General features: G+C 50.7%; 1 protein-coding gene across 1 annotated transcript in view; it reads left to right on the top strand.

Annotated features, from left to right (window-relative positions):
* Positions 1–1,639: 1,639 nt before the first annotated feature.
* Cngl (Cyclic nucleotide-gated ion channel-like) overlaps positions 1,640–27,859 on the top strand; it is a 52,967-nt gene continuing 26,747 nt past the window's right edge. Inside the window, exons 1-14 of the mRNA XM_037235327.1 lie at positions 1,640–1,747; positions 10,219–10,233; positions 10,278–10,292; positions 10,337–10,351; positions 10,396–10,410; positions 10,455–10,469; positions 10,514–10,528; positions 10,573–10,587; positions 10,632–10,646; positions 10,691–10,705; positions 10,750–10,764; positions 10,809–10,984; positions 25,942–26,089; positions 26,299–27,038. Coding sequence (XP_037091222.1) covers positions 1,640–1,747; positions 10,219–10,233; positions 10,278–10,292; positions 10,337–10,351; positions 10,396–10,410; positions 10,455–10,469; positions 10,514–10,528; positions 10,573–10,587; positions 10,632–10,646; positions 10,691–10,705; positions 10,750–10,764; positions 10,809–10,984; positions 25,942–26,089; positions 26,299–27,038 — 1,322 coding nt within the window. The remainder of the gene's footprint in view (positions 1,748–10,218; positions 10,234–10,277; positions 10,293–10,336; positions 10,352–10,395; positions 10,411–10,454; positions 10,470–10,513; positions 10,529–10,572; positions 10,588–10,631; positions 10,647–10,690; positions 10,706–10,749; positions 10,765–10,808; positions 10,985–25,941; positions 26,090–26,298; positions 27,039–27,859) is intronic.

The raw sequence follows: 27,859 nt of genomic DNA on the forward strand, positions 1-27,859 counted from the left end.
AGCCCATATAGAATATCAGGTAACACCCACAGATGTTTTGCCATCTATCGGCACACCAGTATTCCGTATTGGTGGTATACATCACTCCTGATTGGCACATCTAAATTCACCTTTTTTCAAAGGCTCAAACTTCAGCGCCCCGAACAGGTAACATGTAGCCCGACATATTGGCAATTCCTCGGGCATTTTCCGCCTTCCACTCGCTGGGAGAAGAGCGTTTAACTGCATGCCTGGAAAATTTGGTGCCATTTAACCGGTCGCGCTGACCAAACGACAAACTAGCTCCACATTAGTTGACCTCATTGACGTATCATTTAGTGAGCAGATTTGTGAGTAGTTCATAACGTGTCGTTTAGTCTGTGAGCTCTTCATAAAGCGCCTCTCTTACACGATGTTCAAACTGGATAGCGATTGAATTGCGTGTTAGCTTAGCGAACATTCACCTGTAATTTACATTAGCCCACTGCAAATCTAAAAAACCATACTGTGACTCAACCGCAAGCTGCGTTCACAGGTTATCATGCTTAAACGCAGAACAGGAAAATCAAAAGAGAGGGACACTTCCAAAGTCTAATCGTGTGGTGCCATTTGGACTTCACCTAAAGCGGCATGAACTCGTGACAGAAACTGTGGCAAGCAGCAAGCAAATATTCGCGGCAGCGGGCATGAACACGACGGAACCTAGGAAATCCGATCAACTACCAGAACTAATCTGTGAAGTGACATTGGCTGGGTCAATCTGTGTAATGACATTGATTGAGCCAATCTGTGTAGTGACGTGATCCAGAATGACGTGCACTCATCACTAAATCATCACGGCTTCACCCTCATGGCCCACACCGTTGCTCATAAGCAAATTGTACTTTGATGGGATCACGCAAGTACACTAAACGAGCTAGGCATTCATAACTTGTCAGCCGAAGAATAATCATAAGGCTTAGCTTAATCTGACGTGGGATAATCTGGACCGGTCGATTTCTGACGCCTGGCGTCGTGGGCAGTAAGCTGTATTTTCAAGGTACATGTAAAATATGATTGCTGGCCTAGGGGTACCAGGATTACAGTAAAGCAAAGTGCCAGAAGCCGCCCTGTCGCTCCCACAGCCTCCAGCAAATGGCGGATGAGATAACTTGCGGCAAGGAGGATTTAGCCTCCTCCCTTTCCCTCGTTCGTCGACGGATGCCAAATGCTTCTTAAACATCTGTGGAGCCGCTGCTCCTACGCGATGACCCGAACGTCCCAAATTATCGAGGACGCTGGGGCACGCGCCTAGCATGCTGGATGCCGTCGACGCCGGCACCGACGGACCGCTGATTTGAATGTTCCGACGGCGCGCGCGGCCTAGGCCCGTCGGCGCCGCCGTGCCACCAGGGTGGTAGAGGGACGGCCCTGGTGTGGCAGTCAGAGCTGTGGACGCGCAGCGTTGTTGTGTCGGTCAGAGCTGTGGACGAACGGCCTGGTGTGGCGGTCGGAGCTGTGGAAGGGCGGCCCGGCGTGGCAGAAGGGAGTCCGGATGACCTTGTGTCCAGTGTAGGGAAGTAGGACAGCGGTCCGCCTGGTGTGTGACCTGCAGCGGGCGGCGGTCGCGTCCCGCGTGCGGTGAGCGCGCGCGTGTGGTGTGGAGGGACCGCCCGCCACCATGTACCGGTTTCCGTCGTTGTTCCGGCCGCCGTGTCGGATCCGTGACCGGGGCGGATCTGCGCCGAATGAGAAGCGCTCCATGCTCAGCATCATCAGCGGGAGCCAGGTGATGGTTGGACGCGTCTTAGCGGACTCGTTCCGCAGACGTATCTTAGCGGGCTTGTCCCCGCAGACGTATCTTAGTGGGTTCTTCCCGCAGACTCGTCTTAGCGGGCTCATTCCGCAGACAGCCGATGCTGCCTGGCTTTCGAGACCGCAAGCTGGGCTGGCGGAATCGTGAACTTCGGAACTTGGAAACCTGTGAATAACTAATAGAGCCCCGGCTTAGCAGCTTCTGGTCTCGGAGGCACCTGGAGATATTTAAGAAGGGTTTCGCCGACAATTGAAGTATGTGACTCATCCCCGTCTTGCTGGGCGAGCGTTCGATTATTGATTTTACTCATCATTAGCGACTGTAATTTTCAAGACTTTGTGTCTTATTTACGTTCGTTCGTATATTTGACCAACTGAATTACGCACAAGTTGACCCACAGATTGGTTGACCGATAGACCCGTTAGCTTTTCTACTCGCTAGCGCATTGTGCCAGCATGTTACGAACCAGGCAATCCATGATTTCTTGCACTTTCAGACTCAAACAGATTGACGAGCTATTTTAGAGAAATCTCAAGGAGCAACAAAGGAAGAGGTATGGTGCAGTGGAAGTACAATGACCTTTGCTCCTTGGGGTTTCCTTGTTTTTTTTTTTGTTTTGTTGTTGCATACGTCTGATAAAATAACGCAATTATTGTCGATTGCGGGCAAATCAGTTGTGCGGACATAGTAATATTGCTGCACATTATATGAGTAATCGGAAGATAATTTAGTCAGAATCGTCATTGCCAACCACACGGTTCTACGATCCTAATTTATTCACAGATGCAAGATGAAAAAAAGGTGACTGGCCGGCTCTGTCCAGTCGCCAGAGCAGAGCACCGAGACTATCAGAGCATGATGCATCTGCCGCATGACACAGGAGCTGGAATACTCACGGCGCTCTTGACTTTCAGGTGTGAGCTTCGTTTTTGATTGGTACAGGTCCGCGAGCAGGAATATGCTCTATCACGCAGCATGGAACGGGTCCAACTGGCATCAATTTCCTCTGGGATGGACTAGCGGGGACGGTCGAGACGTGTTCTAGCACTGAAGCATCAGAGCACTTTCATTCGGAATGTATCACCAGCTATTCTTCAGATGTGCTGGACTGCGCTGACCATGATGAAATTGAGATCGGTATCGACGATTTGAGGCTGAGAAACTGTACGATTATGTGAGGCTCCGTGCCCAATGATGTGTATTAACTTGTGTCGTGCTGCCAGCCTTCATTTAGATCAGAACGTTGTATATCAGCTTATCGCTAAAGGCCGGGATATATTGGCATTCTTACAGCTTTTGGTTCTATGTTTTTACTCCTTGGCTTTTCCCTTCCAGCGAAACTATTTTGAGAGTTCAAATTAAAAGGTTGGTAAAGCCAACTGTTCCGCACAGTGGTTGGCCGTCAGATGCTGCCAATACGCTCTTGGGACATTTTACATCGCTTCTCGGTGGCTGTCTCGACGTCATGGAGGCTTTGCTCCCGGCTCTTAAATACGAGTGAATGCTTAACAACTTTCCAAATTTGTAAAATATGACTCAGTTGGGACTGATGACGAACGGGCAGGAAAATCCACCCTAATTTTTACATGTTCTACTCACTGCATTCCGGCGCATCGACGAGCCATTGATGCTGATCAGCCTGGAGCTGCCACATCACCTTTTTTCCGATGTCTATCACTATACTGTGTTATTGTGTGGATGCTACAGAGTGTGGTCCAACGGCCTCTGTACATATATTTTGCTCTCGCATACTTTGCCATATGTGGCCGTTATTCTTTGCTATCCGGTTTTATTTCGCCGGATTCAATAATTACCTTCCAAACTATTTGTTCCGAAAGAGCGCGTCCGACGGCAGTGTTCAATCAACAGCACTGTTGGTTTAACACTGCCGTTGGCGGTGAACCTTGCCGTCCGACGGCTGAACCCTGCTATGTGAAAAATGTACCCTCCAGCCAGTTAATATATCTTGCTGAACATGAAATATCCTTGCAGTTCGTCAGAGCTTTGCTGTCGATTGATTCGTGAGACTTTACCAACCATATGACCCATCTGAGTTGCCTCTCTTTCCCATGCCAAACTTTCGAATGTGTGTTACATGATGATAGGAGAATCGCACACTAGCCGAGCATGCTGGGTTGTCGGACATTTGGTCTCTGTTGCCGCTCACTTTGATTTTGTACACGCCTGAAGAATGGCAGCAGTGTTCAACCAAGGTATGTGTAGATCGTAACCGTTTTGGAGACATGGACTAATGGTCTGATGACCTTATGTTTTTATTGATCTTGGGGCCTTTGCTTCCTTTTCCCCTTTTCTAAACTCTCTGGCTCGTTGAACAGTTGTTTGATGTTTGTTATATAGCTCTTATGTGACTTAACCTAAGGTCATGTGATTTACCTTATTGCCATCCTGGATCCTGGCTCGTCAGCGTTTCGGGCGTTTTTTTTCGGTAACGTTTTTGTTAGAAGGAAAGCTCGCTGTGTGGAGGTGCAACTCTGGGACTAGATGCCGTACGCATTCGCATGCTGTCATTTCATCGCATCAATGTATTGTTGTTAAGCGTGGCAAATTTTGTTTCGGCCAAAAAACGGAGGGGCCCGATTACCCTAACATGAGAATGGCTGAATACATGGCCTACTTCGAAGGCCATGCACGCCACATTCTTTGATCACGAGGGCGTCCTCTTTAAGCGAGTGGCTGCTGATTGGACAAGGAGCCTCAAGAGGCAAATACCTCGCCGGCCTGACCAAGGTCCGCTCGGTGATCAATAAGTGTGCTCCGCTGGATGCCAAATGAGTCAGTCCCGCACTAGCACAGCCTTCAAGGCCCTGAATAAAGAGACGATGTTAGAGAAGACAGCGGACCAAAGCTGGGAGGCGCTAGCCCACTTGACATGCTTACCGCGTGACTTTTATGTTCTCTACTATCAACCGTCAAGGGGCCATTGCTTCTGCACTGAACAGGTGGTCGACAAGTCCTAAGAGTTTTCCCTAACTGCCCTGCCCAAGTACGTGGTACTGCAAATGGCTCGTGCCAAAATGGAGGAAGTGCGTTGATCTTAATTGTGGCTGCGTTAGAATAAAACAGCATGCCATTTTGGTTTCTAGATTCCCGGTTTCTCGGTTTTTCCAGTTTGCAGGGTGCAGGGCCATTTAGCGATCTGTTTTTCAGTCAATGGAAAGGTCCGTTCGTCACCTGTTCACTACGCGGACATGACTCAGAAGGCCAGCGTGATGCTGGGCCGACACGGAAAAACCTCGCGGCACGGTCTTGTTATCAGAACTTGAGAACAAATGTGACCCTACAATTGTGTAAACATCTGGAGAATTGTGGCGTATCTCACAAATCAAGTCTAAGTACGAGGAAGAAGCCATAGTGTTCCTGATGAGGATGAGGATTGGGGTTTGAGTTCGCACCGACCATAGCGCATCTTAGCGTGCGCATGTCGGCCTCGCAATCTGCGCCGATTTAACGCTTGTCTCGAAAAATCGGGGGGGGGGGGGAGAATTTGAGGCGTTGTGTAATGCATAGGGGCATGTCAGGAAACGACCGCTAATGCTTAACTATAGTCATTTATGTTTCTCCAGCAAAAGGGTTACGTCATTTATTCCTAACAACGACGTGTGCGGTTGAATTGATGGGCGGGCTATGTGCTGTCATGTTAACACGTTCCAAGCGTGTTGTGGTGACCCATCCAAAGAATGTGACCAACGCCTTGCAATTTTCCGGACCGACCCCTGTTTGGTGAGTGGGGATGGGTCGGTGCAGTTGCGCATGAAAGGTGACAGATGTCTGGAACTATGCACTCAATAAAGTGACAAAGCATACGTTGTCCCTTCTTAGGCTTAGTACTCGGGAGTTTGGCGTCGCCTTCAGATTTTGGATCCCTTCAAAGTTTGGCGCTGGATCCGTCTCTGGCCAGTCTATACGTTCTGCAGGAAAGACTAGTGGCAGTAGCCCTATTTACATTGGAAAATAAATGGTTGCGAGATTGGAACAAAAGTGTGCCAGTGATGGCGATCTAGGTTGTTCTGTTGCGGAATTGTTAAAAATTATCCAAATGTGTGGTAAGAGTGCATTTGTGCTCTTCATTTTGCAACCAGGCTATGCAGCTGACTGCAATAACTTAAACATATTGAACTGTATTGCTATGTATGGGGAATACATACTCGATCCAAGCTACCATATTCCATATGGTAGCCTAGCCGTCTCGGGATGAACGGCCTCGCTGCCACATGGTCATTTTATAGATCTCGATCTTCGAAAAAGAGCTCTTCGCTGATCAGTCAGGTTTGGTTTCAGCTGCCAGGAGGTTTCTGGAAGCTGCGTATGCACGAGGCTTAAGCAGCAAGAGCACCACGTTTAGGGTAACGTCGGCTATTCCTTTGTTGCTGTTGCCAATATTGTGGTGTGTCCTAGTTAAGTTGTAGCTGAGAACATAAATCGACATGGGTTTCCAAGAAAGCAGGTAACGTTTTTGACTATAGGTACTTCAGTGCGATAATAAAACGTTGTACAGCTTGACTCAAGAGCGCCACGTTACCAGCACCGTAGATGCACGAAAACTTACAGCAGGCCAGCTTTGGTTCCGATCTCGCAACATTTTCAATTCCCTATGTGAACAGGACTACTAAGGGTTGACAGTCGGTCCCAGAGGGCGTGTGCCCTCCTTGAAGATGAAGACAACCAACGTCTTCCAATGCCGAGACTTGGAAAACAAGAGCAATGCAGTGCAACTGTTCTGAACAAATTTGGTCCGGTTTAATTTGGTTCGAAGTCCGGCAAGGAGTTGACAGCAGAGAGATTCCAGCAAGGATTCGATCGCGTTAAATAATGTTTTGTTTTAACGACGTTGTAGCAACTTAGCATTGTTCCACGCCATAGGCGTTTGTTGCCTTGTCACATTACTTTGTCCATCAGGAAAGCTCAGTTGGTTGAGGCAAACGTGTTCCGATTTACCGCTCCTGGCGGGTGGGCTCCAGACGCCTGATGTGCTTGCTATTGGTGCTCGACTGGGATGGCCTGCGGCGGCTGGCAGTGGCCACGCTTAGCGGACGGACCGGCGGAGTATGGCGGCTCATAAAGCTTTTGCTGCCGAATTCCGTCGTTGACCCGGAATTACACGATGGGGTGGAGTGGTCAGAACTCGCAACAAGCGCGGCTCATCGTAGACACTGGCCAAGGAATTCGTCAACTAAAAAGCTGAGGACGAAACTGTAAACAACTACGTGGCGTGATTAGGCGAAATAAACAATAACCATGATTGGATGCCATTATGATAACTGTAAATATCTCTCGTACTGAAAACTTTTGACACACTTTTTTGAATTATTTTGTCCATTTGTATGTGCAAAAAGCAGAATTGATAGACAACTGCACGCATTCGTAGGGCCTTTGGTCTTCTAAACGGCTATGTCGGTCTCGTGAATTCGGCCAAAATGCATCAGGATCCCATGAACCCGCATCCTGCCGGCACCGCAAAAAGCTGGGGTTTGATGAGCTCGCGGCGAGCACTGGCTTGTGAGTGTTGAATGTCGCACCCCGTGGGCCTCGGAATGGACAAATGTGGCTCGCTCCAATCCGTGTCGAGTCGGGTCGGTCTTCTTCACGCCGCTTATGTTACTGCGACGCTAGACTCAACAATTCGCGGGTCTATGTATCCCACGTACCGCTCAATAATCTATGCTTCTTAATCGTAACAGATAGAACTGAGCGCCAACGTCCTGTAATACCAGCTTCTGCTAATACTCCTTCAGAGTTCTACTAGAAACAGCCTGCGCTGTTGCGTAGAACACAATGCATCAAACAATTAGCGAAGTCCGCAGCGTCCTTCGTCACGTCGGCAATTAAGTAGAAGCAACGGCTTGAAACAGCCAGAAATTCCAGCGCTCGGAGGGTGCAAGGAGGCGACGCCGCACGAGCTTCTCGTCACTTTCCACACCGTTCATCTTGGTATGATGTGGCCGTGGCTGATAAAGAACAAAATAGGTGATAGAAGTGGATGATCACCGTCATGGGTGTTCGCTATCAGTTTGTCTCTTGGGTAGGTGATACTTCGCTCTGTAGTAATACAAGCGTTCCTTGGCTGATATGCATTAACGAGTGGGGGTCAACTTAACCTCCCCCCGCCGAAGGTTTTTCCGGAATGGTTTCCGAACAACGCGGCATAGCCGCGTACACTTTGTATAACTGTAGACAGTTCAATAGTGGATCGTTTGGTGTCAAAAATTTATATGTACCTTGTGAGGTCGCTGACCTACAGCAGGTCCAAGTCATGCTATGGATTCAGCGAAGCCAATTGCTAGGGAATCGTTCAACATGATGCAACAACGGAGTGTTAGACGGAGCCCTACATCACTGAGATGCTTTTTTAGGCAATACAACAATTGAATGAGCAAAATCCATTGACCTGGCTTTCAGTTATAAAGGTCAGACCAAGGCCAAACCCAATCATCTGTCTTTTTTACTCAAGGGTCTGCTTTATGGGATGGTTTCTGGTCCTCATTTCGAATTTGTTGATAATAAAACCGCATTACACATATTGCATGGGCTTCTTAAAGGTAACAGTAGGTCACTAACCCAAAATGACCCGGGCCAACATTTTCTTTGTATGAACATACCGTCTAACGTAATCTTTGTCGTTCATTCAAGTGCAGAACTCAAAGCAGTCTTACGTAGGTTGTTAAGTGTATTTACGAAGGATATTACGCATATGGATGAGACAGTAGTAATAGCTCTATTCCTGGGAGAAAAAAAACAGGAGAGTGGGGCTACAGATAAGTTGATATTCCGGCAACATGTCCTTATCTGAACAATAGCAGAAGAGTTCTGTTATTGTTTCGATAAAGGCATGTTGCCGAAGTATTAACCCGTCTATATTTTTATCCTCCTGGTTTTTCTCCGAGGAACAAGACTATTACGACTGTATTATCTAGGTGAATAACATCTCTCGCAAATGCACTGAACAACTTACTCAGTTTTCAGTTTCTTTTTAAACACGGCGAGCCACAGTTTTTTACAGGCCGCCAACATACAGAGGATTAAATAAGGAGTAATTGTCACTGTTTACAAAAGACTGTAACTTACGTAAGCAGTCTTACGTAAGTTGTTAAGTGCATTCGCGAGGAACATTATTCATATATATATATATATATATATATATATATATATATATATATATATAACAGTAGCAACAGCCTTATTCCTCGGAGAAAAAAAAACAGGAAAATGGAGAGATAGAGTGGTTGATATTTCGGCAACATGCCTTTATCGAATTAATAACAGATGTGAATTCAAAACTGCCTGCCGATGAGCCTAATCGATGTTTCAGTTTGTTTTGTTGAAACATCAAGTCACAGTTTTTACAGGACACCAACATCCCGAGGATTACACAAAAAGCGATTGCCAGCCATTACCACGATACGGTGCATACCTGAGAATTAGAATACGTAAAAATGCGTGTACAAGCAAACCAACTCAAGTAACAGGCATCACGCATCACGCTTCATTCAAACATGCAAGCGAGTTGAAGTAAATAGACGTCTCACATCGCGCATCAATTACACATGGAAACGATTTCAATAAAACAGGCATCGCGCATCACGCGCCAAGCATCACTTCACGTGTAAGCTATTTTAAGCTGGCACACATCACACGTCAATGCACATATCACGTTTGCATAATTGGCCATGATGAGCCCTGTATGTTAAGGTTTGGTCGCCGACTTTTCAGAAGAACAGATGCACTTCTTTTCCTGTCTGCTCGGTCCTGTGCTCTGTGTTCAATGCCAACTCATCAATACCTCCACTCCCCTTTTCCAAGGCATAAGGCTATTACTACTGTCTTATCAAAGCAGTCTTGTATGATCTTGGTTACCGTAGCCTCCCTAAGGTCAAACAAGGTCACTGACCTCAAAATGAGCATGTGACCTTTTACTTAGAACGGGTATCAAGGTTCTGGGGGAATTTTGGAAACCAGCCTGAAGTTTGACCTTGTTTGACCTTACTTGACCTGAAGGTTGCAATCTAGGAATATCAAACTTTGACCTAAGTAAGGTCACGTGCAGGCCAATGCACTCTGTGAATTTGGTGTTTTTAGCTTACTTAGTTCTTGATATCTGAGCGAGTCAAACTGACCCCCCACCCAAGCGAAGAGCATCCAAGCGGCCACACGGGCGCGTGTTGACGTTACGGTCCCATTAGTAACATCTGTGTTGAGAGTGTCTATCTGGAGTGATATAAAGTCTTCAGACGTCTTGTTTTCTGTGTCCCATCGGGAGGACTTCTCCGTAAGTGATCTCCCGCTGAGCTGCTGTCCTCTTGTGTCCGGCAGGTAGAGGACTTTTCTCTCGGTGATCTGCTGCTGACCTGCTGTCCTCTCGTGTCCGGCAGGTGGATATTTTCTCTCAGTGATCTGCCGCTGAGCTGCTATCCTCTTGTGTCCTGCAGGTGGAGGACCTCTTGGTCAGTGATCCGCCGTTGAGCTGCTGTCCTCCTGTATCCGGCAGGTGGAGGACTTCTCGGTCAGTGAGTCGCCGCTGAGCTGCTATCCTCTTGTGTCCTGCAGGTGGAGGACCTCTTGGTCAGTGATCCGCCGTTGAGCTGCTGTCCTCCTGTATCCGGCAGGTGGAGGACTTCTCGGTCAGTGAGTCGCCGTTGAGCTGCTGTCCTCCTGTATCCGGCAGGTGGAGGACTTCTCGGTCAGTGAGTCGCCGTTGAGCTGCTGTCCTCCTGTATCCGGCAGGTGGAGGACTTCTCGGTCAGTGAGTCGCCGCTGAGCTGCTGTCCTCCTGTATCCGGCAGGTGGAGGACTTCTCGGTCAGTGATCCGCCGTTGAGCTGCTGTCCTCCTGTATCCGGCAGGTGGAGGACTTCTCGGTCAGTGATCCGCCGTTGAGCTGCTGTCCTCCTGTATCCGGCAGGTGGAGGACTTCTCGGTCAGTGATCCGCCGTTGAGCTGCTGTCCTCCTGTATCCGGCAGGTGGAGGACTTCTCGGTCAGTGAGTCGCCGCTGAGCTGCTGTCCTCCTGTATCCGGCAGGTGGAGGACTTCTCGGTCAGTGAGTCGCCGCTGAGCTGCTGTCCTCCGGAGGAGACCGAGGCGGCGGTGCTGCCCGGGCCGCTGGCGCCCTCCGCCTCAGCCGACCTGCTTAAGCCGTCCACCAGCGACGATGCCGAACGCTCGCCCGTCTCATCCGCGCCGTCCAGTCCCAACCGGTGAGCCGGTGTTCCCTGTTCCCGTCGGTAGCTCCGGTGAGCTGTGGCGCTTGCGGCGCTGGCTCTGTGCTCACCTCCTGTGTGCCGCGCCCGGTCGTCGGCTGAGCTGGTGGATGACGGTGTGTTCGCCTGCGAAGCTGCGGCCCTCTCGCACTGCCCGTAGGACAGCACTGACTAGGGGCGTCCAGCCCACAAAGCTTAACGGCAGCTGGCGGTATCTCCCCCGCTCCGGGCCACACGTCGCCCACAGTTTCTAGCGCATGGTTCGTCTCCCAGCTGTGAGCCGCCTATTCATGACTGGTGGCCCTGCACCTCTTCATTACCACACTTGCCAGGCACCAAAGTTGTCATTGCATGGCCCCATATTGATGTCACGACAGCGTGACAGAATTTCTTGTAAGCAAGTCCTGCCAATTACAGCCTTAAAATCGGCTGTCATTAAACGATATCAGCTAATTTTAGAATTACCTGACCCTGAGAATTAGGATGGTGCATTCAAACATTTCACACTACTAAGGCCTCATTTAGTCGGAAAACCGAGACATGTTGCCACTTTACAAAAACGGGATAAAACAACGCTCACCAAGATAGCACTTAACAAACAAAAAAGTAGACCAGTTGATTTGCGCCATTCCCCTGCGGCTCCAAGAAGAAATGCATACAAGGGGAGGTACGTCAGCCTTGTTTGTCCTGGGCAGAAGTGAGTCCTCGGGCATAGACAAGGACTGTGAATTAAGAACGCTTGGAGGGTTCGCAGTTACTACTTGATCACTACACGATATAGTGATGAAGTTGCAATTGCGTGAATGTCACGGGCCCAGAATGGCAGGGTCCACAAACCTTAAAACGCATGTGACAGAATTCCTCCTGATTTTTAAGGCTCCAGAAAGCATCAAAAGACACTCAAATTGACGGAAGATAGATAAAAGGGTACGTAGCTGCCGCCCACTAGTTGTCCTCCAAAATTATGATTGGTCCCTTCCAAAGTAAGATACCTCGGTTGTACATGTGCCGTAAAACTTATAACTGGATGGTAAGAGCCATCTTAAGCCAAATCTTTCTGACAGCTTGCACGTGCTGGAACCCCTTTAGCTATATCTTCCACTACTTGCAATAATCTGCTCGTGTTACGTCTATTTTTTCTGACTCTTATATTTCGTACAATACTCTTGAAAATAATTTCGCTTGACCCAGGCATTGACTGTGGGTGTACAACTTGTAGGAAAGCTCGGAATTGCCTCATTATGAAGTGAGTGTTTATTCCATGTGATAAGAGGCAAAGTAACGCCATGATCAAAGCAGATATTTGCGATGTATTAAAGAAACCTCATCCGCTCACCGATCTATGAAGTGGAGCACACTTTCTATCGACGTAGATCTTTTATATTTTGGTTATGTATTGACCGGGAACTCCGCGAGCCTGTTTTTGAAAACTTTGCAATAGTTTTAAGCGTTGACACCGAGTAGCAAGAATTTTGTGACCGAGTCCGTGCAGAGCTATGATAAGTTAAAGGTCGCGAAAAGATGTCGGCTTTTGTCGTGCCACGTGACCAATGACTGATTTAGTAGCTGACAGAATCGAGAAAAGTACTGCTGCGATTAGGTATCGTTGAATCTGGCATTATTTTGATTTTGCAGATTTGCAGTGTCGCAAAATACGACCCGTATGACCCTCTGATTGCACCGCTGCTCTGTAGGCAGCCGCATGATGTATGAAGGCAGAGCTCGAAGGCGAGTGGAGGTTTGAGATGGCTCGGTGAGTTGTCGCGGGTCATTGGCTCTGGAGACACCACTTGGTTTCTTATTTTCTGTAAACTCTGCTATTAAAAAGGCTATGCTAGTTTGAATTTGTTGCTATCCAGCCCGGTACAACGTAGCTTTTTTGTTTTTGCTTTTTTGTGCGTTGTCTGCAAATATTCGTGCAGCGGCACAATTCGCCAGGCTTGAATCCAACCCGCCGCGAATCCGCCTCTTCACGAACTCCAATTATGATCCGGTCGAATTCTTCAGAGAAAAGAAAGATTCTCGAGACAGTTCATACCAGTACGACTGTACAATATTTAAAGCCAAGTTAACGTGAAATTTTAACAATAGGCGCTTGGGACATGTGCTACTTCATACATGAAATTCAGTTTTTGGTCCCTTCAGTCCAGTTCGACTGACAAGTTTTTTATCCAATACGGCCCGGATAATTTTGTTTTAGAATCCCTGTCGTGTCCTGTGTAGTCCAATCCATAGATTAATCTGAAATGCCTGGGGATGTTCAAGTTGTGCGCTCAACAAGCAACCCGTTTGTAATTGTCATTGTAAATAGCCCAGAAATGGTATAACCACCCATGCGCTTTTGATCTGTAAATACGTTTACATGAGCATAAGCAGCTGATACAGCACCTCAAGGCCAGGGTCATCTTTCCAGCTAACCGAGAGCAGCGTGTCGCAAACGGCCGATGGGCTGGTGCCTGGCACAGCGGCGCGCCGCGGCGGCGAGCGGACGCCATCCTGGTAGACTGTGCCGCATACCGTCTAGGTCCAGCGGAACAGTCTATATCCTAGTACGTCCAAGTCGGCAACGCTGAACACTGGCCTGAACGCGGAGTATGGGTTCGGAGCGTAATATGGGAATTTTGGCAAGTTGGAGTTAGATGGTACTTCGGTATAAATCTGTCGGTATTCAAATATCCACATGGGATGGCCTATGCCTCTGAACCCTTACAGCCTTTGCACAGAACCTGGTAAACGCTATGAACCATTGGATAGTTTATTAGAAGGCGTCGTATCGCTACCGCTTCTTGAGATCATGGAAACCCACCCCACACTCTAGCAAAGTTAAAATTCTGATCCGCCATGGCATGCAATTTTTTTAAAACGCCTTCTCAGAGCCAGTAGCCTTATTTATCCTCCTAGACCACGATCTCGCGGGACTGCAATATCAATGTAAAAAATTGCAAATCTAGAAATACATTGAATGCCAACCAATCGTGGAGCTGACATTTTGCACAGATAAAAATAGTTCTAATCATTGGCCTATTTCTGGACGTTAAAATTCGCCAAAGACTAACGAAACCTAACGGCATCTACCTGCACTCAGCGCAGGCGATTTATCATTGAAGGGCGGAAAGATGTACGCCAGGGACAGGCTTAAACGCACTGAAAAACAGCATTGAAATGTATTTTTGAAAAATGATGAAGGCCATTGCAATGAAAAAATTGGATGGGCCCGTATCGAACTTTGGGGAAAAATTCAGCAAGCCTAAAACGCGCAACCATTCACCATTTGATCGATGCAAACAATCAGGATAGCAGGCTGCAGCTATCACAGATGATCAGAACAGCTAGCTACAGCTGTCACAGATGCGCGGGGCATGAACTCCAGAGGACTAGTGTATTGGCGGTTTTTTTAAATAGCGCGGCAAAGAGAAGATATCTCTTACCTGGTAGCTGGGGAATGCAGCTCATAACGCGCATGTGCCAGGGCCAGAAACAAGTAATTAATGTAGCTGTATTGCTAAGAGCACTAAAAAACATCAACTGACATAGTCAATTTGGCATACTTTGGTTATATTAAGACTCAGGGTAAGCATCCAAACTGGCTTATGATGTCCTGTTTGCCGCTGCTAAGAAGCTTGCAGGTTTTTTAATGAGCTATGTTCGTTAGTTTGGAAACTTGGCAAATTTTTCCTAAGTTAGATCTTTGCCTAAATTAGATATATAGATCTGACATATATATAAATATATATATATATATATATATATATATATATATATACATATATGTATATATAGGTCTATATAATAGTGACAAACGTACAACGGTTCTCCCGTTTACGGCTCCATATTTGATTGAACTGCATAGTAAAGCCTATCTTCCATTGGATGGTACTTCCGCACCAAAACGAGGAGACGTACCTAACCTGAGGCACTCTCGCTATGTTTTCAATTTGGCAGGAAAAGTTTATGCTGATAACTCATTCTCTCTGCATTAACAAACGTTCCGAAAAGTTTAACTCCACGTAAAAAACAGAATACCATGGCTGCACCATGCATACATCCGTAAGGCTTTTTGCGATAACGCGAAAAATTTACGTCCTAGGAGCATAGACTAGATTTAAATATCCTATAAGCACAAAATTTGTGGTGTCACGTTATGTACACTTAGCACGTACAAATAACGGAGAGTGTTTCTGATGTGAACGCTGTTCAAGCCAAGATGATTGATAAGTGCAATGTTTCCATCCAAACAAACCATCCCTAGATCATCCGTTGGTAACCGTGAACCAATATTTCAGCTCGGCTTTCCTTCGCCGCTGTAATTCGCTGAGAAGTTTGCTGTCTCTTCCCAAGCAGAGCATTCCCAGGAGATACTCGGATTCAAAGATCATGTGAGCTGCAGGCTGTTAGATGCCCACCCTCCAATTAGCGCGCAGAAACACCGTTCTAGACCCAATGCTTTTAGAAGCATTAAGCCGGCTTCAGGCTGTAAATTCTGTTCTTGCTTGCATCGTATCAAGCTCAGCACCTTTTCTCGCGATGTTTTTTTTTTGCAACTCGGATTGTAGATTCTTAGGCATCTGTGTTGCACTGAGTAATTGCACAACACCCTTCACCTTTCAATGTTTCCGTGTCTGAAATTAGTGAGCAAGTCAGACAATGAATTGCAATCCCTTTAATAACCTGAGGCGCAATGGCGCAGAACTCGAAAATCGGCAATTGAAGGAACGTCAAGTACATAACAAAACAATCATATGCGTTATCAACGTACTCTCCAATGAATCCGTAAGTGCAACATTTTCTCACGCTGATGGTCGCGAGAATGACGGGATTCCAGGCTGCAAACTGGGTTCGAACTCACAACTGCGGGCTGGGCGCGAACGCTCGACCAGATACTTCTGGTCGGCCGTGCAATGTTGTATTCCTTTGTTTCCATCTTTGTTGCAGTCTTCTAGGCGAAGGCAGACAGGATTTCACTGTCGGTATGACCCGGCTTATGCTATGCTAGATACATGAGGAACGTTAAATACATGACGGAGCAATAACATACATGTTCCATTGCACGCTAATGCAATGCAAGAAGCATTCCTGAAGAAAAGTTCCACAATCCCCCCAACCATCCTGTGTCTAACACTGCGATATCGTCTCTCGTCTGGAAAAATCATATTGAGTCCGGAATGTGACAAGCTGCCAAATCGCCTGCAGAACATCAATCTCGACGCTTATTCTTCTCCGTCTATACTGTGCTTCACAACGGTCCTCCGTCATGTCTGTTCACGCCTCACGCCTGGTCACGCCTTACGCCTGATCACGCCTTACGCGTGATCACGCCTCACGCCCGGTTGCGCCTCACGCGGGCCGGACCTGACGCGTCCGTCGGGGCGGGCGGGGCGTGGGTCCGGCCAGTATCAGGCGCCGCGCCGGCCGCGGCCGCGGCCCTCAGCGCCGCTAATGGCACGACGCGCATCAGAGGATCGGGCCGCCGCCGCAGAGCCGGGTGTCAGGTGAGTAATGGAGGCTGCCGAGGAGCGCTCACCGCCGCTCTGACAGCGCCCGGCGCACCGGCCAAGCACGAGGTGCTGCCGCCGACCCGTGGGCGCCATTAGTGGCGAGGAGGCCGAACGAGCGGCGCTCGATAATTGCATGAAGACTGTCCAGGCCTGACGTGCGCGATCGCCAATCGCGCTACACGGGCTCGGCCGTAAAAAAGACACACAAACCAGTGCTGGGGAGTGGCCGATGGTCGCGCTGCGGCCCGCCGTCCTGGTGCGGGGCGGCGCTCTAAGCCGCGCTGTCGCTATTTCAGGCCGGGCCGCTCCACCGACGGCGACTGGGCCACGATCCGCGCCGCCGTCTGTCTGTACGGCAAACTAAAAACGATTCGGAGGTGACTGTCCGCGGCCTTCGTGAGACCGCAACGCTGGCACACGGAGCACACGCGCGCGGCCCGCCCCGCACCGCCGCGGCCGGCTGCATGAGAGCCGCGCGCTGGCCTGCCGGCCCACCGCTGTGTGTCCGCCTTCGTCGCGCGGTGTCTCTCTCTTTCTTTCGCTCGCTCGCTCGCTGTCTTGCCTCTCTTTCTCTCTCTGTCTCCCTCTCTGTCACCTAGCTGACCTGGCCTGGCGCAGGGCGTGCCTGAACGCCGTGCCGCCGCCCGCATCGTGGTGTGGCGTGGTGGCTATTGCTGTGACTGCCGTGGTGTGGCGTGGTGGCTATCGCTGTGACTGTCGTGCTGTGGCGTGGTGGCTATTGCTGTGACTGTCGTGGTGTGGCGTGGCGGCTATCGCTGTGCCGTGCTGTGATGTCATGTGCCGTGCTGTGGCGTCGTGTGCCGTGCCGTGCCGTGCTGTGCCGAGCTGTGCAGCACTGTGACGTGTTTGCGTGTGCGCGTCGGCCGCCGGCGGGCCCGACGTGGCGTCATTGGCGCTCCTCAGGCCGGACACGCGTCGCTAACGGGGCCATGACAGCGACGAGACGGATCTCGTGGCATCTGTCACCGTTCGGCCCTGACACCGGTGTCACCATCCGACGGCATAATGGATGAACGTTCTCGGTCCCGATGGCCGCCGTGCGGCGGCAACCCTCGCTCGTCACGCGCCGTTCGTCACGCGCTGCTCGTCACCCGGCCCTCCGGACGATCTCCGGTCCCTCGGCGTCGCTCACATAGGGGAATGATCATTGATCTGGCTCGTCTGTCGGCGTTGGTCAACAGCCAGGGCGTGGGTCGTGTTTAAACTAGACTTGGCACTCACAGACCAGTTCTCAAACGGCCCTGTAATCTCGTGACAAAAACATTGTCGAATATCGACGGAGTGTTGCAGCCCACTTCGGGACTGATCCGCTGATGCTGGGTAAACATTGCGTTACAAGCGTGCAGCTGTCTTCGGCTGTGGCCGCCCCGGCCGGTCGTTCCTCGCCCCGCCACTGAGTCTGCCGTGCCAGCGATGAGCACCAACAGATGGTCGGTCCGCGCCGCCGGCACTCGATCCAGAAGCGATGATTGCGGCCGCCGGGCGAGCCGGGACGCTTCCATGGCCGTGTAGAGCCGGAGCGGCGCTCTCGGCCCGGCCCGGGTCGATGCGTCGCTTCGGGACGGGCCCAGGCGCAGCACCGCCGGCGAAGCGTCCCTCGCGCCCGGCCGACCCACCGCTGGAAAAAACAGGCGCCAGCGCGGCAGTCCGTCAGAAAAGCGTGCCATTAGAGGGCTGGCGGAGCGGCCTGGCTCACCATAAACACAGCCGTTGGCCGAGCGGACGTTGAATGGCCGGACTCCGGCAGGCGTGAGCCTTTTGACAAACGGACGGACCATTGCCGTGAAGGAGGCCTCATGGGTAGCCTTCTGACAGACAGGCGGGCCCTTGCGGTAAGGGAAGCTCCAGTGGTGGCCTTCTGACAAACGAAGGGACCCTTGCGGTGAAGCAGGCTTCAGAGGAAGAGCTTCACTCTTAATAAGGTGTCAAACATTTTGCCAGCATTGCGTTGTGTGGAACAACACGAATCAGTCACGAACTGCAGTAAAATGGCGTCAATGCCGTCCCACGCGCACAGAAGCATCATATTGCTATCCCATTGGAAAGGGACTGTTCAATCCGATCATACTCAGCCTACAGGCTTGCTCAGCACGTTGTTTAAGACCAGTCTACCTGCTGTCAGTAAGTGAGATAGGTCCTTTGGGAATGAGGAGGAGCAATTGCTGGCAGGATCTCAGGGACAGGTTCTCTCAGAACACGCCGGCACCTTTGTCGCAGTGCATAGCCAGTCGCGCCAAGTGACCACACCCACGCGCTCAGTCGCGTCAAGTGGCCACACACATGCTCAGTCGCGCCAAGCGACCACGCTCACGCGCTCAGTCACGCCAGGTGGCCAGCGCCTTCATGACAGCTGCTTGTCAATATCATGGCCTCGTTGTGTGGCGCCGCAAACTTGACTCAGTGCTGCTAGCGGCCGCAAGAAGTCCGTCCTCAGGAGAAATCTAGGCGTCTTCTTACAAGAAACGTTTCTGTTTGAGTGACGCAACCCTGCGAGAGCACAGCGAGGAGGGGCTACGAGGAGTTACGATGGGAAAGGACTTATTTGGGGGGAGTGCACTCTAAAATTGCGGTGCTCACGCACTTCGAACAGACTTAAAACTCCAAAAACATTCTGTATAATACTAATAGGCACAGTATACCTAAGGTGTCAAAAGCATATCAATGTTGTCTTGCCCCGACGCTTAAAACCATTGCTCCAGCTGCATACCATGCATGTTATCTCTGCTATTCGCTCACTTGCCCGAAACTAAATTGCGAGTGTTGGGTGCTACTGTCACTGTCCATGGTGGCGAGTGATCTTCATAGACAAAGTAAGCATTCTGATCATGATCTTTGGGAACTGTATTCAATAGTGTCACGTTGAAAACCGCGCCTGATCCTGAGAGGGAAGCGTTAAAGCCCGATGTCCGTCGCACCCCTCCCTTCGGCTACGTCACTGCACCCGTGAGTCCATGTTTCACCCTCACTTAGTCGTGGGGAAATTACGCGCGGAAATCTGAACGCAACGGCTTTGACCTTTCTTGAGATTTCAGGTGTTGTTTTGTCTTTTGTGGAGAGGATAGCTGAGATAATGGTGTCCGTAATGCAATAACAAACAACCACAAATATTCACTCGTGGCTGTTTTCCCTGCCAAAATGCTAAGGTTTTGTTCGAGCTCGCCCACAGAGCATGCATAAACAATGCATTTACGTGTACTTCCGGGGTTGGATTGGCCTCGCGGAAAAAAAAACACCTGCCAGCCACATTTACACATAAAACACCTGCCAGCTACATCCGTTCATCCTCAAACTTTTCAAACATTATAATCAAACAGGAAAGCTTGACAAGCGACCCTCGGCGAACACGAGAGAATGACCCATCTAGCATGCCTCACTCATTTACATCAGGGCAGTCTACCGCGGAGGGCCAGGCCTGAACCCCAATTACTTCTCAGCGACAAAACAACGGAGAGGTGCGTCACTTGTGACGTATGCACATCCCTGCTGGCGCCATTTAGCTCGCGTCGTTGGGGGCGACAACAGGGTCTCTGTTTTGCTCCACTCCGACGACTCGTAAAGCCCATTAGGGGAGAGCGGGTATAGATGTCACGTGAGTAAGTTGCAATAAAGCTTATATCTGAACCCCTCTATATCGCAAAAATGCAAGGCCAGTGTCAGCCAGAAGCTCGTGCCGCCATCAGCTCTCGTGTTGGTTGCGCCCAGGCCAGTGGTGATATGATGTTATAAAGACGTGTCCTATATTTTGTAGACTGATTCATCGGATTTATTATCTGCGATATAGCTCCTGTTCCATCCTTTTTCTGCTGCTGAGATAACTTGATGGTTCGATGAGATTCTCTGGAGGATACTTGCTCTATGATGATAGGCCAAGTATCGGAATTATCACTGTGCTTAACTACTGGGTACGCGAGGCCAAGTTGCTGTTGGTGCATCCGTTACGCTGGTTCGCGCTGGGATGCGTTGCAGGAGGGTCATCCCGTGAATTCCGTGACACGGAATAGTACTTGTAGTGGCTTTCAGTAGTAAGCCGGATCGGTCTTTGAACACAACGTTCTGACATTTTGTGTTAAGGATTTTTTGAATTTATAAACCGAGCTTTTGAATAGATTGATCAGATCAGAGCTCACGCTTAGCAGTGCTGGCTGTATGAGCTCTGACCTCTACCATTTGATGCTGCAAATCCAGGACAACAGCGGAATTTGATGGTGAAAGTATAACGTACCACAATGCTCAGCACGGTCCATCCTGCCATCTGACGTCACCTGACCTTTACACGGCCGCTGCCGGCTTCCGCAAGCCATTTCGTCAAGGACAAATGGTGAGCGCCTAGAGCGAATCGAACCCACCCCGCCACGAGTGGGTGGATGAGAAGGCAGGCGCTGTAACCAACTGAGCCATTGGGACGGAGAAATCCTCCCGAAACATTCATTCATTTGAGCATTTACTCCAAAATGTATGTGCATTTCAGTTTTGTGCATAATAATGTCTGAAAACACTCATTTAGAATAGGAATACAAACGCGTGTCAAAGACCCTTGAGCTAGCAACAAAAATGTTCATGTCTCCATTCGTCGAACATGCTTTCAAGAGCATGCATGAACCGTAAACGCTAAAACAGAACGAGGCTCATTATCATGAAAATGAGTGTATGGCTGTAAAGAGATGAATGACCCCATTCATGATGAATGATGAATGAGACGGCCTTTGGGAGCTTCGCCTCCTGGCAGCATCAGGGTTGTACGGAGGCTTGTTATTATCATGCGTCATGATGATGTATGTAGACTCGCGTACCAGGGTGGGCAACTCGCTGGTTCAGCAGCTATCCCCGGCCCGTGATCTATCCTCGTGTCGTCGGACACAGTGTGCTGTCATCTGCCGGCTGGTGACGGTGGTGGTGTGTGCGTAGGCGAGTGCCAGTCCCGCAGGTTATTTGCATCGTTGTTCCGATGTTTGCAACCGATGCGTCTGAAGTAAAACCACGCATGTGTGCTCACCTATGGGAGCAGCCATAATGTACAATGGACGGAAACTGAACAACTGCCTCTGTACAAACGTTTTTGCCACGTAAAATGGCGACTTCACGATGTCTCAGCAGTGTCGCAGTTGTGGCAGTTGCCCGATTTATGAAGGTTCCGGTGTTGGCGGATCACCAATCACATCGGTCAGTCCATCGGTCAAAGGTCGCTCCGGATTTACCTGACGCTCGCACCCAGAGCGCTGATCCTACCGAGGCGATCGGCGGCGAATTCGGTCGCTCGGCGACGTCAGGTCCTGTCCTCCCCTTTGGCGACACCAGTTCTTGCTCCCCCGCGGTATCAGGGCTCCCCCTCCGGCGACACCAGGCCCTGTCCCCCTGGCACTCTGGTCCGGTGACTCCGCTGCCAGTGACCGTCCACACCGTCCATTGGCGACCGCCTCTTCACCCTCTGCGCCGGTCCACGGGGAACGGGCTGCGATGGAAACTAGTCGATGCGTCTTACCGCCCGGCAGCTAGCCCATGTTCCTCAGTCGGTCCCGGCGTTAGGCCGTCCGCCACCGTCCTCCGGGGACCCCGCTAATACCATAAGGCTCATCGGCAGTCGATGAGCATCGGGCTGCGTTAGCGAGCGCGCGAGCGCCGATCCCTGGCGCTCTGATGGTTACTTCTTCCTTCGAGCTTTGTGATGATGACGACCCGGGGAAGTTGTCGGCGTTCAAGTCCGACAAACCGTGCCCCAAATCGACTTTTGCTCGTAATCGTTAGGCGCTTTGCGATCATGATGCAAATGGATCTTGATATCGGACGGAAGAAGACCCGACATTGCTATCTCGGGAGCTTTCAACTTTTGAAATGCGACGCGCATTGATTCCACACGACTTCCCTATCAATGGCATGATTATGCAGATTTGGACGGCCATTGAAGCATGCACGAAAACCTTTAAATCAAAAGTTGAGAGGATACTAGCTTTGGCGCATTCGTCCTGTGCTATTTATATTACTTCCTGGAAAGGGCCCTGTGTTGGTGAATCGATATATATATATATATATATATATATATATATATATATACACATATATGCGTGTGTGGGTGTGGGTGTGGGTGTGGGTGTGGGTGGGTGTGTTCCCGAGCTTTCAGGTTCTGGCGCCAGGCTGGGCTGCCTCTCTCCTGGTATTGATGAGGTCCTGTGCATCCGTTCCGCTCCGGTTATCCAATCGTTCACAAATCGCATTCATATTTTTGTACGATACCTCTGGCCTCGTCCTAAACGTGCTACGACCAGAAACTCTTAGGAGAACGGAGATTTGGTACCCCAAAGAATACTTTTGTGTAAATGTTCCCCACCCTGTTTTTTCAGGATGACTGTTACAATTTGATTGACCCGTGAAAGATGTTTGCCTTGCTTTGTTTATAAAGGAACTAATGGTTCCCATATTTTCTCCTCTGTCATGAATCCCTGCACATGCTTATCATTGTTTATCTACTCGCAAGCTTTCTTCAGTAGCCTCTTTTTATGTGGATGATACTCAATGCGGCTTTCCATTTGTGTCCAGCTTTTAGCTACTTTCCCCCAGGCCCTTGTCCCTCCGCCACTCTGGGTTTTGTCCCACTCATCACCCCAGTGACGTACGCTCTCTGTACCTCTCATATTTGCTGCGTTTTAGGGCCTTTTCCCATTCCGGTGGTCAGTGGGCTATCTCCAGCAGGTTCTTCAATACGCGACTGCCTCTCGCAATCTGGTGGGCGTTGGCCTGTTCGGGAGTTGTGCACTGCAGCCGGCGCCGCTGCCGTCCCCCCCCCCCCCCCTCTCCCGGCCGCGTTCCCGTGCTGCCGTCCGCCCTCGGCCGCGCTCCTGCGCTGCCGTCCGCCCTCGGCCGCGCTCCCGTGCTGCCGTCTGCCCCTGGTCGCGCTCCCGCGCTGCCGTCCGCCCTCGGCCGCGCTCCCGTGCTGCCGCCCGCCCTCGGCCGCGCTCCCGCGCTGCCGTCGGCCCCGGCCGCGCTCCTGCGCTGCCGTCTGCCCCTGGTCGCGCTCCCGCGCTGCCGTCGGCCCCGGCCGCGCTCCTGCGCTGCTGTCTGCCCCTGGTTGCGCTCCCGTGCTGCTGTCCGCCCTCGGCCGCGCTCCCGCGCTGCCGTCCGCCCTCGGCCGCGCTCCCGCGCTGCCGTCCGCCCTCGGCCGCGCTCCCCGCCCCGCCGCCAAATCACCGGAACTCCACACCATGAGCCGGCCAGGCGCCGGGCCTCATCAAGTGCTCGGCAAACGCAGTCCTGCTCACAGGCCCCGAACCACCGGCCGTCGTCGAGGACGTGAATTCGCTCCCGTCGTGTTGACCTGGGGCTGCCGGCGGCTGTTACCAGCCGCTGGTGGCTGGGATGGACCGGCGCTGGGTTCAGACCGTGTCGTCCACGGCACGGTCCTTTTCTCCCTGGCAGTGGTGAAAGCGCACCAAACAGAAAATCGGTGCGGCGCTTGCATTTTTGGGGTCTGTTTCTCGCATGTGCAAATTCGATTTGATATTTCGTCATTCGATACTTTCGCACGGATTTTGTGCCATCGGAACATTTTTTGTGCAGGGTCTTTACCTAATCCATTAATAGTTGTGTTTTGATGCACTCGATTATGTTGCTAATGAGACGGGTTTTTCGGTAGCCACACTCAACTATAACACAATTATTTTTATCATTTTCGCTGATTTATTGAGATCCAGTGAAATTTCCAGCCGATCGTATACCTACAGCGTTACACATTGGCGGTAATCTACGCTGAATCAAATCCCTGCTGCGAACCCCACTCGGGCTGGAAAAATAGCAGGCCAGATGAGCTTTCAGCGTTTTACTCAACTTAAGTATTAAGCGGACATTAGCAGCAAGCCTGTTTGCAGCAGGCCGAGACCCTCGCCTTAATCAACACTCGTCTTAATTAACGCTCAATTGCACAGCATGCGGGAAAATGCGGGAGAGATCCTCAGAAAACCTTCGGGGAGTCCCATCGCCTCCTATCGGGTCGAGGGGTCATCTGCCAATGCTCTATCTTTTTATAAGACACACACGGAATGATACCTTAATTTAGGTCAGTGTTCTGCGGTTGATCTTGATCTTGAGATCTTTTTATTCCATTTTGCTGTCCATTCAGCTCCACGGTCGTCGTTCTGGTCCCGTTCCGTTCAAAATGCATGGGGCGCCGCCTCGTTTTTAGTGTTTGTGTGCGTGTGTGTGTCATTAGGGCTTTACGACGCTCTCAGCTGCTGAGGCTATATGTCGTCGCCTGCCTCTCACCCTGGCAGGAATGGCGGGTACCGCGGGGAATCGAACCCCGTACCTCTGGTGCTTCGCTTTTAGTGCGCGGCGGTTCGGTTTGCCACCACATTGGGACTATATTATCACGACGACATACCGCAGCCGAGCTTGGAAAGGAGGGAGAGGCCACGTTTAAGCATGGCTCGTAAAATTCCCCTCATGATGCACTCATCCAATTAGCGGTAACTTAGCAGGCCGCCAAACCTTGTTCGTACACGCAGTGAGCTGATTGTGTTGCCTTCATGTTTGCCAAGGTCAAATGTTGGCGCCTACGATGGCTCACTTAAAGTGTAGCCTTTGGAATAAACCCTGTTCCACGTATCCTGCAAATCGCAACTGTGTGCGCCATTCAGATTGCAAGTGAAGGCAGTAACTGTACAACCTGGCATTAAATACTGACGATGCCTCCATTGACCAAAGTCGTCACAGCCCACTCAGTAACGGCATGGGATGCAGAAGCACTGGGCGCCTGGATAGAGGACCCCCGACAGTTGGCAGCAAAATGACGACGGGGAGATCACAAACCTCAGGCCATCTGCGCCGAACATACCTGCATCTCTACATTTTAGGATGCGCACAAACCGCTGGTGTTTTTTCACCAACAACGTTAACATTACGAAGCGTTATCCCACGCCGTCTGTTCTCCGTTAATTGCTTACAAACCGGTTATATGGGTCAATGGCCGGGAGAATGCGAGAAATGAACGCAAAGTAAATGGAGAATGAATGCGAAATCGCACATGGTGCCGTACCTGCTGTATGGCGGGAAGAAATAGACAGAGAAGCGTTGAAATAAACGTACTTAGCTGGATTACATCATTGAAACGTGGATAAGGTCTGGTGGCTTTTACAGATTACTCGCACTCTGCACTGGACGAGCCATTTGTTGTCATGAAACTTTTCCAATATCTATCACTGCAGAGTGATCCGGACTGAAAAATGTTTCCCTTAGCGAAAGAGCGATGCTTCCTTTTGCAAGCTGCGTTGCAGAACGGAGGCTTGTCATTCATGAACCGACTAGACTAGCACCGTGCACTGTGGTAGTGCAATTCATCACTCTAAGCGAATGATCGTCGTTAGACGTTGCAGCACTTCAGCTCACTGCTACACTTCGAGCGTTTGCACTTTTCGGAACGGCCCAGTTTATGACATGGTTTGTTTGTATCAGGATGAAAAGCAACCAGCGCTGGATGAAGCTAAGGACAACTGTGCAGCTGTCTGGCGCGCTGACCTCCGCACACAAACAGAAGCCTACTCTCAAGCGCGAGGACTCCTTCATCACCAGGTTCTCGACCAGACAAATCGTGGAGGCGCAGGTGGGCAACCACAAGACGCTAGTCATCGGTCTTTGCGCGCAGCCTTCCGGAAACTGTGGCTGAATACAACATGCTGAAAGCGTTTCGTATTTAAGTTTGTCATTCGTCCCGTATGTAACCGAGGCTATAACCTGCGGTACGTGGTGCATGATTCGGCGGACTGACCTGGCCCTGACCTGGCCCTGACCCTGACCTCTGGACTCTCGCAGGACACAGTAGAGGACCCGCTGGCTGACGGCGAGAAGATCTCCGGCGGGGCCGAGCCTCACGTGCGCAGGCGGCGCCGCAAGCCGCCGTGGAGCGTCATCAACCCCGACGAGAACTTCTACTTCTGCTGGCTCTTCCTGCTGACGCTGTGTGTGCTGTACAACGTGTGGACGCTGATCGTGCGCCAGGCGTTCCCCGAGCTGCAGCGGAACGTGCACCGCTGGTGGGTTGCCTGCGACGTGCTCAGCGACCTCGTCTACCTGAGCGACATCGTAGTCCAGCTGCGCACCGGCTACCTCGAGCAGGGCCTCATGGTGTACGATTCGAAGAAGCTGGCGCGCCACTACGTGTTCTCGCGACCGTTCGTGTTGGACCTCCTGGCCGTGCTGCCGGTGGACATGCTGCAGCTTGTGCTCGGCGTGTACCCGATGCTGCGCTTCCCGCGCTTCATCAAGGTGTACCGCACGCGCAGTTACTACTACATGGTGGAGTCGCGGACGCTGTTCCCGAACGTGTGGCGTGTGGCGATGCTGGTGCATGTGCTGCTGCTGCTGGCGCACTGGTTCGGCTGCTTCTACTACCTGCTGTCGGAGGCCGAGGACTTTCGTGGCAACTGGGCGTATCCATACTACTTGTCCAGCGAGTTCACCACGCTCACCCGCAAGTACCTGGGCTCGCTCTACTGGTCAACGCTCACGCTGACCACCATTGGGGACCTGCCCACGCCCGACACCAACTACCAGTGAGTGTCGCAGACCCGACATCAACTACCGGTGAGTGTTGCAGACCCGCCACCAATTGCCATTGGGTGTCAAAGAACTAGCGCCTATTACGGAGAGTGTTGCAGACCCGACGTCGATTGCCGGTGAGTTTCCCAGGCCCAACACCAACTAGCAGTAGCAGCGCAGGCTCGATAAACGAACGAGTTGCACAACCTCGTCACCAAAAGCCAGTAAGACAATGCCAAGTCCGTCATCATCGCTACCAGTAGGCATTTTCATGTTACCATTATACGATACGAACCTAATACCAAATTCGAAATGCATCAAAAAAGCGTAAGCGTAATAAATAACAGCGTAAGCTACGAAATGCTGCTATGTGTGTCAAAAAAGTGCGTAAATTTTGATCGGAAGGCTTTTTGTCTGGTCATCATTTAAGTGTTCGTTATTTCACGTTTGTGGTTTTATTTTGTTATATCATTGGACCAAATGTGCGAAAGTTATTCCATTAATAGATGCATGAGGACGAAACGAAAACGCTTCCCTAGCAAGGTTAATCACCCATTTGGATAGGTCTGACAAAATTTCCTCGGTTTCACTCCTCTCTATCTCAGTGTCCGTACATTTGGGATTTGGTGCCCAATCAGATCCCTGTTTCTCTTCCTGCTCGGGTGAAAGGGCTTGTGAGCACTTAAGGTCCACCATGAACAGTCCGCAACACAAGCACTGCGCGTTAGACCCTCAGCTGACAGTACTAGCCGCCCGCCATCGGCGGGTGATGCCGAACAGCGGTCTCACGGCGCCCAGACCCCAGCTGGCAGTACTAGCCGCCCGCCATCGGCGG

This window comes from Pollicipes pollicipes, unplaced genomic scaffold (genome assembly GCF_011947565.3).
Source record: "Pollicipes pollicipes isolate AB1234 unplaced genomic scaffold, Ppol_2.1 Scaffold_7261;HRSCAF=8764_pilon_pilon_pilon, whole genome shotgun sequence".
Classification (NCBI taxonomy): domain Eukaryota; kingdom Metazoa; phylum Arthropoda; class Thecostraca; order Pollicipedomorpha; family Pollicipedidae; genus Pollicipes; species Pollicipes pollicipes.